This window comes from Phyllostomus discolor, chromosome 1, assembly GCF_004126475.2.
Source record: "Phyllostomus discolor isolate MPI-MPIP mPhyDis1 chromosome 1, mPhyDis1.pri.v3, whole genome shotgun sequence".
Lineage (NCBI taxonomy): Eukaryota > Metazoa > Chordata > Mammalia > Chiroptera > Phyllostomidae > Phyllostomus > Phyllostomus discolor.
In genome coordinates, this window is record NC_040903.2 from 146,388,736 (window position 1) to 146,407,220 (window position 18,485).

At 42.6% G+C, this 18,485-nt stretch overlaps 1 protein-coding gene across 3 annotated transcripts; it reads left to right on the top strand.

Moving 5' to 3' along the window:
• Positions 1 to 11,265: 11,265 nt before the first annotated feature.
• On the top strand, positions 11,266 to 12,883 carry RNASE1 (ribonuclease A family member 1, pancreatic). Of its 3 annotated transcripts, none has more exons than XM_028504291.2 (2): positions 11,266 to 11,370; positions 12,057 to 12,883. In XM_028504291.2, exon 2 carries the CDS (start codon positions 12,082 to 12,084, stop codon positions 12,544 to 12,546), a length of 465 nt encoding a protein of 154 aa, XP_028360092.1. In that variant the 5' UTR covers positions 11,266 to 11,370; positions 12,057 to 12,081; the 3' UTR covers positions 12,547 to 12,883. The 3 variants fall into 3 exon arrangements, with proteins under 3 accessions (XP_028360092.1, XP_035886883.1, XP_035886880.1); XM_036030990.1 differs by having other exon boundaries at positions 11,273 to 11,370; positions 12,068 to 12,883; XM_036030987.1 differs by lacking the exon at positions 11,266 to 11,370 and adding an exon at positions 11,886 to 11,904.
• The last annotated feature ends 5,602 nt before the right edge of the window (positions 12,884 to 18,485 follow it).

Genomic DNA, 18,485 nt, shown 5'->3' on the forward strand with positions numbered 1-18,485 from the left:
TGGCAAGAAGTATACAAAGTGATGAAAAGCAGGACCTACAAACAAGATTAATCTATCCAGCAAAGCTATCTTTTAGAATGGGAGGACAAATAAAGTGCTTCTCAGACAAAGTAAAGCTAAAAGAGTTCATCATCATCAAGCCTTTATTATATGAAATGTTAAAGACTTATTTAGGAAAAAGAAGAAGATTAAAACTATGAATATTACAATGAAAACAAACTCACAAATATCAACAACTGAATCTAAAGAACAAAACTAAACAAACAACTAGAACAGGAATAGAATCATAAGACAAATGCCAGATTATTTCACTTATATGTGAAATCTAAAACACAAAATAAATGAACAAGCAGAATAGAAACAGACTTATCGGCACAGAGAACATTTTGATGGTTGCCATGTGGAAGGAGTGTTGGGGGGGATGCGTGAAAACATGAAAGGATTAAGTACAATTTGGTAGTTAGAGAATAGTCATGGGGATGTAAAGTACAGTATAAGGAATATAGTTAATAATATTGTAATAATAACTATACATGGTGTCAGATAGGTACTAGATTTATCAGATGATCACTTTTTAAGTTATATAAACATCTGATCACAAGGGTGTCCATTTTAAACTAAAATAATGTTGTATGTAAACTGTAATTAAAACTGTTTAAAAGTCAGATAAAAGTAAGATAAGAAAAAAAGGAAATGCAGGAAATATTTTGCATCTTTACTTCAGCAAAGCATTTGATAAAAGTCACCATACTCTGGCTGCCTTACTAGTGATGCTGTGACAGGAGCTGCCTCCTTGGGCTTGTCTTGCTCATTATATTTACAAATGACTTGGATGAACATGCCAAATCTCATCACAATAGATAGCAGGACAGATGACAGACAGAGAGAAAAAAATAACATGGATGATAGAATCAAGATCCAAAAAAACTCTTGCCAGGCTGAATTAGTGAATATATCCACAAGGAGAAAAGACAAAATTTTACAGGAATGAAGTTTTTACTCTTGGGAGCAGAAAACCAATTGCAAAGTACAGGATGGAGGTGGGGTGACAGTGAGTAGCTTATTAAAGGTACCTCTGTTCCTGCTACATTAATGGTATGATTGCCCATTGTAGGGATGTTCTAGGCACTTCAGATACAAAAGTGAATCAAACAGAGTTCCTGCCCTCTGTGACCTTCCTGTCTATTGGGAGATATAAAAAGTCAACAGCAAATTAAAATGCTATGTGACAAAGACTACTAGTTCTGAAGAACACACGCCAGGAGTGCTTTACCCTATTCCTGTGAGATTCAGAAATGTTTCACAGTTGAGTAGGAGCCCAAAAGACGAGTAAAATAATGTTGAGGGAAAGAGTCTTCCGGACAAGTGCAGCAGTAATTCAAAGACCTGTAGATGAGGGAGAGCATGGCTCCTGGGCCTTGAAAGCTCTAAAGGATCTGTGTGGCTGCAGTCTGAGGCTAGTGGAACTGGAAAAGACAGCAGAGAAGGACCAGAGGCAATTACAGTTCATAACCTAGGGGAGATGACAATGGTCTAAGATGAGCAGTGGAAATGAAAAGCAGTAGCAAACCTTTCCAGATATGAAAGTGGTAAAATCTCCAGATCTTGGTGAATGATTGGTTTAGGGCAATGAGAGGAAGGGAGACATCAGATAGAACACCAAGATTACATCATTCTGTGTAGCAATTTAGTTTTTCATTTAATGCTTCCAACAACTCTAAGATATAAATGCTCTTATTATATCTACTTTATGGATGAGTGAACTCAGAGAAGTTGAATAACTTGGCATAGTAAAAGCTAGAAAGTAATAAATCTGATATTTAAACCCAGAGGAATGAAAATATAGTGAACTGGCCATTTATTATCACAGAAGAAATAAATAAGAAATAATTTTTAACATATCAATTCCAATTTACCTTAAAAATGTATGACTCTCTTATTTTCATAGATGTCCAAATACATTGACAGTTGAATGACAGGTCATAACAAAAGGGCTAGTAAAGTGTGTTCCAGGTCCTCCTTTGTTATTAATGGCATGTCTGACAGCAAAGGAGGTGCAGAAGTCCTGGGATGTGATGACTCCAGGGGTTCTGTCTTAGGTGATTCACTGACAAAAGCAAAGAAAACAAAAGGACTATCCAGTACAAATTCAAATACTTATTTTTTTGCATCTCTAATAAATTCTTGTTGTCTCTCACTTTAGCCTTTTATTTTGGGTTAACACCCCACAAAAATTAGTCAAGTGTTCTCTGAACAAACCCTTGGATTCCATTAGTATCATCTACTGGGAGGAGGAATCTAAAATTCTGGGCAAGAAGAAGGGTCCTGTGGGACTGGAAAAGACCTCAGAATGTTTGATTTAAGAAGCCAATATTTTAAATAAGACTTACTTTTTTCTTTTTTAATATATTTTATTGATTATGCTATCACAGTTGTCCCATTTCCCCCTTCATTCCCCTCCACCCTGTACACCCTCTCCCACCCACATTCCCCACCTTTAGTTCATGTCCATGTGTCATACTTATGAGTTCTTTAGCTTCTACATTTCCTGTACTATTCTTGCCCTCCCCCTAACTATTTTCAACCTACACTCTATGCTACTTATTCTCTGTACCTTTTCCCCCTCTCTCCTCCTCCCACTCCCCTGTTGCTAACCCTCCATGTACCTCCATTTCTGTGGTTCTGTTCCTGTTCTAGTTGTTTGCTTAGTTTCTTTTGGTTTTGCTTTAGGTGTGGTTGTTAATAATTGTGAGTTTGCTGTACTATACATGCTTTTTCTTTATCTTCTTTTCTTAGATAAGTCCCTTTAGCATTTCATAAAATAAGGGCTTGGTGATGATGAACTCCTTTAACTTGACCTTATCTGAGAAGCACTTTATTTGCCCTTCCATTCTAAATGAGAGTTTTGCTGGATAGAGCAATCTGGGATGTAGGTCCTTGTCTTTCATGACTTGGAATATTTCTTTCCAGCCCCTTCTTGTCTGTAAGGTCTCTTTTGAGAAATCAACTGACAGTCTGATGGGAACTCCTTTGTAGGTGACTGTCCCCTTATCTCTTGCTGCTTCTAGGATTCTCTCCTTCGTTTTTACCTTGGCTAATGTAATTATGATGTATCTTGGTGTGTTTCTTCTTGGGTCCAACTTCTTTGGGGCTCTCTGAGCTTCCTGGATTTCTTGGAAGACTATTTCCTTTGCCAGATTGGGGAAGTTCTCCTTTATTATTTGTTCAAATACGTGCTCAATCTGTTGCTTTTCCTCTTCCCCTTCTGGTACCCGTATAATTCGGATGTTGGAACGTTTAAAGATGTCCTGGATGCTCTTAAGCTTCTCCTCATTTTTTGAATTCTTATTTCTTCATGCTTTCCTGCTTGGTTTATTCTATCTTCCTTCTGGTCCACTGTATTGTTTTGAGACCCAGTTTCCTTCCCTTCACTATTGGCTCTCCTCCGTGTATCTTCCTTCATCTCTTTTATGGTAACCTGCATCTTTTCATCTAATTTGCGCCCAAAATCAATCAATTCCGTGAGCTTTCTGATCACCAGTGTTTTGAACTGTGCATCTGATAGATTGGCTATTTCTTGGTCGCTCAAAAGGATGAGTCCTGGGGGACTGATCTGTTCTTCTGTTGGAAACATATCTCTCCTTTTTTCCCCTTTTTTTCCCCATTCTGGTCGCTCTTGTTACGGTGTGGGGTGGAGCCTTAGGTGTTCACCAGGGCTGGGCACCACAGTCGCTAGATTGTGATGTTGTATGTGGGGGCGGGAGCGGGGATGGGAGGGAACAATGTCAGTAGTTCCGTTCTCCTGGGATCTCAGTCCCTTCTCTGGGATCCTGGGCTGTGAGCTCTGCCCTGGTCCACAATCGCCACCTCACTGGGTCTGCCAGTTGCAGCTTGCGTACTCAGGGTCCACCGCTGCATTCTTGCGCACCCTGGATGGCTTATGCGCCAAGTTCGCACCAAGTTTTCCCCGACCTCCGTGCCACCGACCCGTGCCCGCCCGGCTCCTCACGGCCCCTCCTACCAGTCTGGATGAACGGGTCTACTTAACTTCTTGGCTGTCTGACTTCCATTCAGATAAATCCTCTATCAGTTCTGGGTGTTATTCTAGCTCTAAATTGTTATTGTTCTAATCTTGGTTGTGTGTGGAGGTACGGTGCGTCCACCTATTCCTCCATCTTGCCGGAAGTCCATAAATAAGATTTATTTTTTTTTTCTAAATAAGGAAGGAACACATATTTAGTACAGAAACATTAAGATATTTGGGGAGAAAGTCACCAAACTAAAAAAATAGTCACCTATAATCTCACCAACCAAAGACAAACACTTTTCACATTTACTAATTTTTAACCAGTGTTTTTCTATGATTATGTTTAAAACATATATATATATATATATATATATGAAGTAATACATAATAGTTTACATTTGGCTTGTTTTGTTTAGCAATATGAAAAGTGTGTTTTCTCATTCCTGTAAACTTTCTCCTGAAGTGTAATTTATACTGGCAGCAGCAGACATTTGCATCCTAGATGATGTCATCATTGTTGAGTATATCAGTTATTCTCCTGACTCAGGACACCAGACTGAGAGCTGATAACTGTTTGAAATTTTGCCCTCAGTGGTGGTCTTTCTTCCTTCCTTTTTAAAAAAATTATATTTTAGTGTTTATGCTGTAACAGTGGTCCCAATTTTTCCCTGTTCCATCCAGCAACCTCCTCCTCCTCAGGCAATCCCCACACCATTGCCCATGTCCATACATCATGCCTATATGTTCTATTGGTGGCCTTTCTTGATGTGCTGTTTCAAGTGCCTGTGATTACCAGAGTGAGAACTTGTTCTTAATGTTCTTATTCTTTGTTTTAGAGTGTTAACAACATCCCTCACTCACAGCCAAACAAAAATGAGGTTCTAGATTGTAAATCTGAAGGTGGCACATTAAATACTAAAGAAAAAGAGAGCATGAAGGTTAAGGTAAATTGAGAAATCTATTTTTTTGACCGTTAGGCGGTATTTATGCTGGATGAATTTTCTGTTTATTTCTCAATTACCCTCCAGCCGTGAGTCAGTAACCAAGAAGCTTCCAGCTGATCTCCTGCTGTCTTTATAGGAAGAAATTCATCAGGGTTCAGGTGATACAGCGCCCCCTGCCGGCCAGTGAAGCAGCCATAGGCACCAGAGTCACATGGCCAGCTACCTCTCCTCAATGTAGGGGCTCCTTAGGGTTCTTAGGGGCTCTCTTTGCCCAGAGATCAGGGTTTGTTTCTATAAAGGAAGTAGCTTTTCATCTCTGGCATATTTCCTAATCCCCTCTGCACAAGATGACTGGGGAGAAGGGAGCTGAGGGTCAGAGAGAAGGACCTTAACACTAGAAGCTGCGCAGGACCAATGCCACAGGGAGTTGTTATTAGAGCAGCTCCTGGGTAGCCAGGCTGGGTAGCCTCTGGGTGAGCGCAAGTCCTTTCCAGAGTAGATGAGGTAACATGAGTTCCCTCCCTCAATTTCCCCACCTACATCTTGCCCTGAATCAAAAAATCAAAACACAGTGACAGGAGTCACTCATTGCCTCCCTGCCTTCACTTCTCTCATGGCAGCTGCTCCAATGGAAGTGCCCCTGTTGGTATGTTCATGTAAGTCTCCAGCTCCCATAAGTCCACAGGTGTAGGCAGCAGCAAAGCTATTCCTGCCTTCTCCCACCACACTTCACAGCAGGAAGGGTGGTGAGAGAACTCTGGGGGAAGTCCGTAGCTAGACTAAGAGGTCAATTTCACAAAGAGATATTGAACCCCTTTGGGTGCACATCCTAGGCATCTGTTCCCCACCCAGGGCACACCAGGCTGCATAGTGTAGTGAGGGCACTGCCCTGGAAGTTGGGGACATGAAGCTGGTTTCTGTTTTTATTGCTAAGGCGTTCTCTAACCTTGGGCCTGCTGTGGCCTCAGTCTCCTCATGTGTATAATGGGAAAACTGTGGAAGTTCCCTTCCATTGCTTGTGTCCTTCCATCCCTTGAGTTCAAAGTACCTGTCTATATATTCTACATATTGAAGCATTTTGCATGCATTAAAGATACTTCTATTCAGGCCATTTTTCTTTTCTGCGCCATTCCTCACCTTTTCCTAGTCACATGGAGGAACTTGCTATTTTCTAAAAACACAGATACACAGTGCTCTACCATGAGTGTCTACTTCTCTCTCTCACTTTTTTGTATGAATTGTCCTTCCCCCATCCTTAAGTTAAAATACACACACACACACACACACAACACTAAAATGAAAACTATCTTTAAAAGTCCTCCCCAAGATAATCTTTGCTCTGAAACCTTTCCTGATTTCCCTCACTCCACCCCTTTTCTCCCATTGTTTTCTGATAATCCTGTCTTCACTTGTACCAGAGCTCTTACCAAGGTCTGGTTTGTATTACAACTCCAGGGGATGCTTCTGTTGGGAGGATTCTGAGCACTTGGGTCTACAACAAAGACCTTGAATTAACGGTTTAGTTCTTCTCAGAGAAGACAAGGTCTGTGACCCTGGTGGAGACTGCAGATTTCAGGCTCCCAGGTCCCTCACGTGTTCCACCTTTCTCTCCTATCAGCTGTTTCCTTTCACACAGGAGTCCAGGTCAATAATTAATGCTACTGTGATAAGTTATCAGAAGAGCTGGCACAAGTGGGCTACCTTTAAATAAGGAATGAAGGCACTGGTCCCACTCTCCTAAAATGGGTGAAACCAAGGAGACTACTGAACCACCTAGGCTGAAAGGTAACTAGGTCTATCAGGAACCACAGAGACCCAAGTCTTCATCTTTCCTCAGATACCCTGAGCAATATCTGACCTCCAGTTAAGAAGACTCAGGAATGGCACTTGGGGTGAGAAAGGACGTAGGAGAACTCTGTCCTTGGGGCTGAGGAAAACTGATAGTGTGGAGAGGCTGGGAGGGGGAGGTGGAAGACTGGGGACATTCTCTGTGTGTTCTGGAGACCATGCTATTGACTACACCTGGTGGGCTCACACACACGTCACAGCCATTCTCTGGGAAAGTGCAACCTGTACCTGGTTGGCCTCAAACAAGAATTCAGATGTTGGAATCCCTTTCTTTCCCAGTTCACATTGTTGGATGTACAGAAGTGAAATGAGCTTGGAAAGAGAAATGAGAAATCTTATAAAATGGGAATCATTAACAGGAATGATAACCTGCACACCCTTCAAAGCCTTTTGCCCTTTAGTCATTGTCATGTGAGATGAAATATTGGGATGTGGGCAGGAGGCTGGAATTGGGAGAAGATTGTACAATGTTTCACTAAGGAAAGGGTTTCTCAACTGAGGCCTATAATGCATAGATTTGTGACAGGATTGAGGTGCCAGGTTGTTTGCCCCCTAAGAGGCTCTTTAGTGTCATAGGGTCATGAAGTCTCCCAAATTACTCTAATCCAAATTGACCTTTGTCTCCATAGAGTTAGCTCTAGAGAGTCTGGAGCCTCACTCCTAAAGAGGAATCAGGAAAATTGTGCATAACTTGGAACAGGAGCAGATATACTACTTGAGAGAAAAGTGTGAGACACATGAGAGGAGTGGGTGGCCCCTTGCCACACAGCCTCTCTCTCTAAGGAGGCTCCTTGGGCACCACAGCCCACAGAGGCCCTGCAACTCTAATCTTCCTGGGCTACCTTTGGCTCTAGAAGGATTTCAGAGGTTAATTTCTAGGCATCCATCAAGGGGCAAAAAATTACTTCCCTACATTTTCCCACCTGTGCATGGTTTCAGGCCAGTCACTGATGTGGCTTCATGATGTCCTGTGGTCTTGGGAACCTGATTGAACACTCAAGTTTATCCTCTTTCAACCCTCTTGAGCTTCTTCATGATAGGGGACTCAAGAGTTGGAAAATTTTAGTTCAAGGTACATGGTTATAAACCTAGTAAGTAATGCATATGTTAAATGTATTGTTTCAGAAAGTACAGATAAGGCCCATCCTGGCTCCAGGGAGAGACAGTCGAGCTCCTGGGGAACTGCTAAAGATTACTGCCTGGGGAACAAGTGGAGGCATCCAGGTCATTGTGTTTCAGGAAGAGGCAGATGACCACTGCCTCTGGGAACAGCTAACTGCCCAGGGCGAGAATACTGCAGGTTTAAGTCTAATTTTCCCTGAATTTCAAAACCCCTAACTGCACTTTGTTCTCTGTTATAAAAAGACTGACTTGGAAAAAAAATGTAAGATGATCCATTAGGATATGAACCTGGCATCTTCTCAGATCACTGGCCATCTGAATAAAGCACCCAGAAAGAGTCAATCCCTGTCTCTGCTTATTGGGTTCAGTACATGGCAGGCAGCACAAACGCCAGTGTCTTTTCCTATTTCCTTTATGTGCACATAAATAAACTTTGTCTAGTCTCTCCTCTTAATCTGGCTTTTATAAGTTAATTCAAAGGCCCTCAAACAGGAACGTAAATGGGTAGGAAAAATTTCCCTCCCAATATTACTCAAGATGATGAGTACTACCTAAGGACTAACAAACAAACAAAATGTGGGTAGAGGATGAGGTGGTGGATGAGCTACAGAAACATGAAACTAAAACCTTATGCCATGATATGGCTTCCTTTGCCCCACTGCTACTCCTAAAGTCATACACATTAGCAAATAAGGTTGACTTGACTAGAGATTTCTAGGATATCATGGGACGAAAAAATTTAAAAATTTTATGTAAAAAATTCTGTTCTTCCTACCAAGGTCCCTTTCTTTTCTCCTCTTCCCCTTTCTTTCTCTCCCCAGGATTTCAAAACTGGCTGCTATTTTAAGCTCAGGTTTTCAGCAAAACAAAGGTCTGACTGTTACTTGACTCCACCCATTATAAAAAGCAATTCAGAGATCAACCAATGTTATTTGAATTCAGAGATCACCCAGTGTTATTCCTTTGTGAGATATCTCAATACCACTCTCTGTGAACAATCACTGACCTACCACTTACCAAGGGAGGACTCCCTTAAAATGGAATTTATTTAGAAAAAGTTGTGTATTTATTCTTACATGTTTAAATGTCAGTCACTTTCAAAGTACTCTCCGTTTGATGCAATATACCTATCGAGGTGTTTTTTTTCCATTGCTTAAGACAGTTTTCAAACTCCTCGATTTTGATGCCTTTTAGTGCTTCTGCTGTTTTTTGTTTCACCGCTTCCACATGGACAAAACGTTTCCCTTTGAGGACTTTTTTCATCCAGGTATACAAAAAAAGTTGCTCTGGTATATAGGAAGGGTGGGGCACGAGGGTCATGTCATTTTTGGTAAAAAACTGCTGAACACTCAGGGCATTGTCGGCAGGCAAACATGTTCCTAAATCACCCATCATGAAATGGGCAAACACATTGAAAGACTCTTCAAAAAAAAAAAATTCCCTGAGGCTGAATGCAGCCTATCACAACAATACCAGCTGGTACACTGATACAGATGGGTTCCTAGAACACTTTCCTAGTAGAGGAAGCCTGTACTACAAGGTACAAGGTGCCCTCCCTCCAGAAGATAAATTGTGTTTTTTGGGGTCCTCCCTCATGGATGCTTTCTAAGCATGACTTTAAGCACTTTGCACTTCTTACCTTATTTTGTCCTAATATCAAATCTAAGAGGTACATCGTGTCCATTTTAGAGACCAGGAAACTAAGGAGCAAGGAAATAAATCAAGTTCTGTAACTAGCCCAGCTCTTAAGGTTCTAAACTAGAATTTGGACTGAGCTAGTCTAAATCCAGAGCATGGACTGCCCGACAATCCAGTTTCTCCCTGTATGTACCTGGCTCTTGGAGCTGCTGCTCAAGCACTGGAGTTCAGAGCCAGTGAGGCCCTTAGCAATTTTAGGAAAAATATATTCAAAGGGAAGAAACTTAGTGTTTTTGATGTTAGGGCCATTACTGAAGAGGCACCTGAAACAGAAAGAACACCTTCATTTTGGAATGTGGAATTTGCTAAGCAGTTAGCTGCCATCAATAAGCAGCCTTTTTCAGAATGGTTTTATCCAGTGGATAAAAGAGGGGAGACTATGGAAGTTCCCACTTAGCAACAAAGCAGGTTTTGATGATGATGGTTCAGAACTTCATGGACATGTATTTCTGGGTAAATATGTGAAGGATTTTCCAAAACAACAACCAGTTCACCACTTCATGGAGCTGGTGACATGTGGCCTTTCCAAAAACCCATATCTGAGTGTTAAACAGAAAGTTAAAACACTTTGAGTGGTTAAGAAGTTATTTTAATGAAAAACAGGACATTCTTTAAAAAGTGACATACAGTTCAATGGGAAACCATGGAAATTTTTATTTCAAGCTGTTGGAGAGTGTATAACTAAATAAAATAATTTTACTATAAAAATAATAACTTTAGATTTTGATATTTCTCATTCAAGCAGTATCAAAATTGTCACCCAGCAAAAAGAAATCTCTTTCTAGAAGGAAATTCTGCTTCTAAGAAATACGATGTTCTCTATTTTTTCTCCAAAAGTGATTTTGGGTTTCGGTTTATCTTTAGATTCTCTACTCAACTCTGACCTATAGGATGAGTGGTCACTGTAGATAAAAACTGTCACACACTCACCTCAGGAGGGTTGAAGTAACCAGAACTGGGTGAGGTCATGCAGGCTTCCTTCTTTTTTTTTTTTTTTAAGATTTTATTTATTTATTTTTAGAGAGGGAAGGGAGGGAGAAAGAGAGAGAGAGAGAGAGAGAGAGAGAGAGAGAGAGAGAGAGAAACATCAATGTGTGGTTGCTGGGGGTCATGGCCTGCAACCCAGGCATGTACCCTGACCAGGAATTGAACCTGCAACACTTTAGTTTGTAGTCCGCGCTCAATCCACTGAGCTACACCAGCCAGGGCCTTGCTGCTTAACCAAACTGTTCAGGTACTCTCCTTCTTCTTCTCTGGCTAGAGACAGTTGGGTACCTCTCCTACTCCCCCTCACCCCTCAGACGCCCATACCCTCATCTGCTAATAGGAGATAAGGAATCCTGGTCAAAACCACTCCAGGACTCCTGGGTAGACAGAGGACCTCCCTTTTCCTTCTTCTCCCTTGATTACATATTATGTGCCCTTTGCTAACCTTCAAGGGCCACTCGGACTTGGTTGGGGTTTGAGCATTAGTGCCACAGTGGCTTTCTCTGTCTTTCCTGTGAACCAGCAGGAACAACGGAGGGGAGAAAGGGCAATTCCCCACTCCTTCTTCACAATGCCCTTCTTTTCCTCTAGGCTGAAACCAAAATGCTCCTCCCCTGCTTCTCATCTTGGAAGCCAAGCCCCTTTGTAATCTACATAAAGTCCACATCACAAGGATCCGGTGACTGCATAAATTGGCCTTCCACTTGCTTTCGCCCTTGTCTGGAATCAAAGCTAGAGACCCAGGTAAGTGGCCCAAGAGGTGGTCTCAGGAGCTGCTTCTGTTGAAGGTTGGAGAGGAGGGAGCGAGGGTGGGCAAGGCTAACAGTGTGAAAGCCTGGGCTAGGCAAACACAGCTGGAGGCAGAAGTGGGATGAGGAGGGAGCACTATGGCTGCAGAGAACCCATGGGGCTGGAGAAGGAGCAGCCTCAGGCAGGGTGGAGGCAAGCATCTCTTTGGAATACAGTGGCATCCCTTTATGATGCCAGTGTCAGGCACTGGGTTGAGTTTCCCCTGTGTTGTAGGACAACAGGGCTCTGTCCACCACAATCCTGGCTGTCATGATAGTATCTGGGATACAATTTGGCTCATGGTTTGTTTAAAAGGATCTTCTATTGAGCCACTAGAGCACTGAGTACAAATGTATCTTTAGGTTTAAAAAAAAAAAACCCCTCCAGTATTCGAAAACAGGACTGACAGGATTTTAGGTTGCTTTGGAGGTCACAGCAACCTCCTCTCTATGACTAGTAGAAGTAAAATGCTTTTGGATAAGAGTCTGTGTGAGTGTCTCATTACTTGGAAAATCTTGCAGGAAGAGGGATGTCTTTCTGGCTGACCTGACGGTAGACCGTAAGCCAGGGAGACCACAGGTGGGAGCTGGGATTGTCTTTCCAAAGTAATGGTTTTCCTCTTCTCTGCGTTTCCTGGCTAGGTTCCTCCAAGGTATTGAGGATAGCATGGCTCAGAAGTCCCTCATCCTGGGCCCACTGCTGATCCTGGTGCTGTTGGTGCTGGGATGGGCCCAGACTTCCCTGGGCAAGGAATCAGGGGCCATGAAGTTTCAGCGACAGCACATGGATCCAGACGGCCACCCCAGCAACTCCAGCTATTGCAACCAAATGATGAGGCGCAGGAAAATGACAGAGGGAAGGTGCAAGCCAGTGAATACCTTTGTGCATGAGCCTTTGGTGGATGTCCAGGCCATTTGCCTTCAGAGAAACATTACCTGCAAGAATGGGCAGCCCAATTGCCACAAGAGCAGCTCCAGCATGAACATCACAGACTGTCGCCTGACAAATGGTTCCAAGTACCCCAATTGTGCATACCGGACCAGCCAGAAAGAGAGACAGATCATCGTGGCTTGTGAGGGAAACCCATACGTGCCAGTTCACTTTGATGCTGCAGTAGAGGTCTCCAGCTGAACTCAGGGCAGTGAGATGCCCGACCTCATTGTGTCATCCGCCTCTCCCCTCTTCCTTCCTTGCCCTGTGGGAAATAACTCAAATTAGGGCTCCTATCTGATATAAGCATGCTTCCCTGGTGTGAGGCTTGCCCTTGTGTAGTTTGGAGGGTAGGGAGTGGGTTGTGAGAAGGGCTCCATTTTAACCACTTTACTGCTTCTTTCAATAAAACTCATTTGCAACCACCTGGATTCCTGAAGCTTTCTCCATTCCTGCTTTCCTGCCAGAGGGTAAGAACTATAAATCTGGTTAACTTTGGTGAGCAGGGAATAGAATGACTAAATGCCTCATCTTTTGACTCCTGGCTTTTAGAGATAATTCTTTTTTGAGATAATTCCTCTTCAGGTAGATTCCTTGATGCCAAGCATAAACTTTTAAATGTTGTGGAAGAAAGACTGTTCCATGATGTGACCCCTTCTCTCACCACTGAGCTGGACCCAGGCTAGACAGAGACCATTTCCCACAAACCACCCTGAGTGACTGTCTGATCATAATTGATGTTCATTATGACATAAATCAGGACCTTTCCTCCGCCTCCTGTGACTTGCCATTTCCTGGAACGGGCCATTGTCCTGACCTGGTCAAGCATGCAATTTTTATCTGGTAGCACTCACGTACTAGTATTCCTGATTATCTCCCCCTTCCCCCTTTACCCTGTATAATTCTTTGGCACCTGTCAGGTGCTGTGGGGATCCATTCTGTCTTGCAGTCACCCAAGATATGCCTTGTATGTAAGTTTCCCTTAATGAATTCTACTAATTACCAGACTGGAGTGACGAGCTTCTTTAATTGGTCTTTCCTTGTCCTCCCCTGAGGGAAGTAGGATTCTAGCCCTGGAGCTTTTCCCTGTGTCTGCACTTACTAACAAGTGTAGGATGTTTTAGATAAAAGGGAGCTACAGGGGACACTGTTGTGCTGAATGAACTGACAGAAAGAAAGTCTTAAACACTAAAATCTCTGACACAGAAGGAAGGACAGTGTGACCTCAGGAAGACCCTGCTCAGCCTTGGGGTAGGAAGGAGGAGTGTATGAAATTATAATCTTAAATTTGCCTTAATTTCCTCCTTCCTTCCTTCCTTCCTTCCTTCCTTCCTTCCTTCCTTCCTTCCTTCCTCCCTCTCTCTCGCTCTTTCACTATTAAATAGGAAAAATAGGAAGCATTTTTCAGTCTGTTGAGATTTTGCTTCCTAGTAATTGTCATAGGTTTGGCTCACCAAAAATTCTCTAAGAAAAAAAATGAAAAAGAAAATTTCTTCTTCTGGTCATTTCTTACTTAAAAAATTGGAACCTTCCATTTAGGAGCTAGAAGGGACTTTAGAAAGAAAATAACTAGATCTCAACTTGTGTACAAACTTTAATTGGAAGTGCCTGCTTTGACTGCTGTAGAAGAACTAAAAAGAGATGTAGTTGAACAGTAGTGTCTACGGAAGGCATGAGAAAGGTAAAGGGGTACATGCCACCCATTTGCCATCCCTGACATAATGTATCCCCTGCTTTCAAACGAGGAGCAACCTGAATCTCAGAAAGGTTAAGTGGTTTGTTCATGGCTGCAGCTAGTTAGTGGCAGAGCTGGGAGTAGACCCCAGGTCTTTTGGCTTTCAAGCCATCCTTTCTGCCACTAGAGTATACTAAAAAAAAAAAAAATCCCCATTCTCTCTGCTCCACCACGTGCTGTGGAGTTGTGGCTCTTTCTTTCTGGGCTCACAGGTGGCTCTCACAGATTTCTCAGAGTACTTGGCCTGTGAGTCTCTTCAGTTCTTGGCAAACCTTCCTTACAGCCATTGAAAACACTGGACTTTCATCACTTAATCATTTTATATGTTCCCCTGTTTATAGCTGCCTCTGGCTCTGGACAAGGTCATAGGGAGAGAAAGGCCCTACTTCCAACCAGTTTGACCTGTTCTGTCATTGTCTTTACACACTACATTTATAAATATTGGAAGCGATATTTTTATTATGAAAGTGAATTCTTAGCCCAAGGGGCTTCTGTGTGAGGAGGAGGGCCTGGCGATGAGAGGGGCCAGAGATCCCTACATTTCTGGGGTAACGGAGATCTCACTCCTTACCAGCAGTGAGGATGAAGGTGGAATGAAAGGAAACTTTAAGTTTCCAGATATGTTTCCTGTAGATAGATTTTTCTTAAGGTCATCTCACTCTTTTTTCCAAGCTTGAAGCTCCTCATTTTTTCTCCTGCTAGTGGTAACACTTTAGTGGAGCTTCTAAGGATGCCTACTTGGTGTTTTGCTGCATCTGTATCTGCATATTCAGCAGCCCTGGTTCCTGGGTCATTGAACCTCCTGGCTGTTAACCTAAAAAATAAAATGCAAAAGTGAGAAGCATAAGTGTTTATTTGGGATCTGAAAAAATTGCAATTCGGAAGAACAAATTCAGGCAGAAACCTAAATAGTGTTCCCCCTTCACAGGAGAGGGGCTCAAGGTTTTTATGGAAAAATGGTAGAAAAATAAGTAAGTTGTATTTAAAAAGAGTTTATTGGTGCTGGATGAGTAAGGTTAGATTTGTACTTCATGGTTTGGCTTGAGATTCAGCTAAAATTGTATTTAATTAATTGGTTAGTGATTTGGTCATCAACAAAGCCCAATTTTATCAGTCCTTACAAACAGAATATTCTACTTATTACTGACTTCTTGGAATTATGGTGATTTGGTTCAGTTTGTAAGATAAAGAAAAATAAGACATACAGGGCAGTTCCTCTGAAATGGCTACTTTGGCTCTATAGTTATATGGCTCCATTCATGTTATCTTTCACATGGGACATGAAACTGCTGGAGGGCTCCATGTGTGGAAAAAAGTAATAGGTGGCAACAGACCGCCCAGGTTCAGACTTGCACAGCCAGGGAGCCAGTGGGGAAGGAAAGTGGCCTAAATAGGTAGAGATTGGGAGAAGAAAGATGGAGTCTTGTCCTGGAGGGGTCAGGCACAATCAAGAAGAGAAACAGTTGTTTGAAGACAAATCAGAGGCCTCTGTTCTGTGGAGAGACTATTGGTATCCTACAAATAAAGAAGTACTAGTCCTTCCCGTGCTAATGGCAGATTTGACCTTGGTCCTTGAGTTCGGCATTCAGGGTCTACAACTCAAATATAAATGAAAGTTTGTTTAGAAATTTGCAGAGGTAGAAGTGAGCCAGCTGGGCTGTGTGACTCAGGAAACAAGTCACAGAGGTAAAAGAAGGGCCCTTGGAGCTGAGGAGAAAGAAAGAAAAGATAACATTCCTGAGGGAAGAAGAGGGGTAAAGGCATGGGTGTGCTCCAGAGAGAGTGTGCCTGAGAAAAGGAGAGGAAGGGGAAAGGCATGGGTGTATTCCAGAGAGAAAGAGCACACACTGGGTCCCTCATCTTAAGGGTTTTCATGTGTTTTCTAAAGGAAGGTATTTTAGGGGTCTCAGGGGAGGATCTCAATAGAATATTCAGCAGCTTTCCAGATGTGTCCTTTCAGGGTCATGGTTTCTACTGATTGGTTGGTGCTTGGGTAGGGGGTCATTAGTCATTGCATCTGATCCTGATGTCAGCTGTGGTGTCACGTTGTCTGGTTTTGCTGCTTTTCTGGGCCTCAGATTAAAACACAACTGAGGCCTAGATGTTATCTCTACTTTGATCAAAACTCTGTCTCTGTGGTCAACAGGCCCAGGCCCTAGTTTGTAAGATTATCTGATGTTGATCAGGTCCTCATTGTCCTAGGGGCTTAATACCTCAGGAGTAGTTGTGCAAAAGCTTGTATGGGAATCATATAAGGTTTTTCTTCAGCCCCCTTGTTCCTTCTCTGAGGGAGTCTAAATTATATGACTAGTGATATGAAAGATCTAAAGCACATGACTAGCAACAGGCTAGGGGAGGAAAGGTTACTTTTGGGTTAAGGTTCCTAGCCTGTAATACTTGTTTTCTCTACTTGTGCTCCTTGCTAGGCACCTGGGACTTTCCATGCTGGTGATATTCCATATCTGGGCTATACTTCCTGCTCTGCTCATGCCTGTCTAAATGCCTACTGTATCACCGGAGGCTGACCCAGGCAGATTAATCTTAAAATGGAGGTACTAACATGTTAAGATGGGTATCTGCCTGAAGGCAGGGATGGCCATATCCAATGAAGAATAATTTTAATTTTTAGAAGCTTCTTTAAACCAAGGAAGCTTTAAAAATTCCACACTTTCAGTGGACAGATAAACATGTTAGAGGTTTCAGCTCTTCCTTACCCCTGCAATTTTAAGTGTATCTGATATAGTCGGCACTTAGACAGACGTGAGCAGAGCAGGAATGAAAGGCCAAGTACAAAAGGTCACTGGGGCAGAAAGCCTGGGGTGTTTAGCGACAGGCGAAACTGGGAAAACAAGTATTGTGCGGTGGCCTGTCCTCCCCTAGCATATTACTAGTCATGTGGTTCATATTGTTGGTCATGCAGTTCAGACCCTTGTCTGACCTTTCCTCCTCTGGCATGTCCCTAGCCATGTGGTAGACTCCCTTAGAGGAGAAACAAGGCCAAAGTATAGCCTCATCTGACTTTCATACAAGCTCTTGCACGACCACTCCCTTAAGCATTAAGTCCCTAAGACAACGAGGTTCTGATCAACATCAAATAATATTAAGAACAAAGCCTTGGATCTGTTGATCACAGAGACAGAGTTTTGGTCAAAGTAGAGATAACATCTAGGCCTCAGTTGTGTTTTAGCTTCAGGCCCAGAAAAGCAGAAAAACCAGACAAAGTGACACCACAGCTGACATCAGGACCAGATACAATGACTAATAACTCCCTACCCAAGCACCGACCAATCAGTAGAAATTATGACTCTGAAAGGACACATCTGGAAAGCTGATGAATATTCTACTGAGATCTTCCCTAAAAAATTCTCTATACAACCTCTCTCTCTTTCTCCCTCTCTCACATGCTCACCCCCTTCCTTCTCCTTTTCTTCCCTCTGGCACATTATCTTTGCTTTCTTTCTCCTAAGCCCCAAAGGCCCTTCTTTTGCTCCTGTAACTTGCTTCTTGAGTACATGCAGCTCAGCTGGCTCACTTCTTCAATGGCTCACTTCTACCCCTGTGACTTTCTAAATAAACTTTCACTTGTATTTGAGTTTTTTAGCTCTGAATTCTTTTCTTAGCTGAACTCAAAGACTGAGGTCTAACATCTGGTGTTGTTCACCATCTACATACCAACAAAATCATAGTGTCTTCTTCATCTTCTGGCCTGGCAATCCTCTTCTGCCTCTCTCTGTTGTAAATTCTTTCTTCAGTTTCAGCAACCAATAGTTCCCCAATGCAGTACTATATCCACAACTAAAGTGAGTCCTTCAATTAACAGAGTAAATGATAATTATAGCAAGTTCCTCCTTTCCAAGAGCGACCTCATCAGTATTTGCATGTTGAGCTCTCTCTCTCTGTGAAATGAAAGCCTGTTCCCAATCTCCTCGTATGCCTTCTTAGATTGGTTCAGGCCTCACAGAGCAAGTGGGATCACTAGGGCCTCTGAATCTACTTGCTCATGGCAGAAAGCACTTTAATATTGCTTTTGGTAGTGATCATAAGTCCACAGTATTAAACAATTCTCCACATGCATTATTCATAATTTATGATGGAGGTCCTACCTAGAAGGTATATTACTGGTACAAGGTTTGTATGCCTAGTGCTTAAAAAAAAGACCAATATTCAAAACATTAGAGTTTGAAGGAAAGTTCATTGACCAAGAAGATCCAACTCAAGAAGATTGGGGAGGGGGGTGCCTTATAGCTTCTGCAACTCCATCTCTAGGGAGCACAGAATTCAGGTGTCTTTATGTCAAGGGAAGGGAGGAGGGGCGAGGCAAGTGGTGGGTGAGGATCCCAGACAATTAGGAATGATAGGGATCCAAGAAAGAACAAGAAATTTATAAGTCCTTTTGTTCCCACCA

Excerpts from the sequence above, each read along its gene's own strand:
- RNASE1 (XM_028504291.2), top strand. The coding sequence starts at position 12,082 with ATGGCTCAGAAGTCCCTCATCCTGGGCCCACTGCTGATCCTGGTGCTG.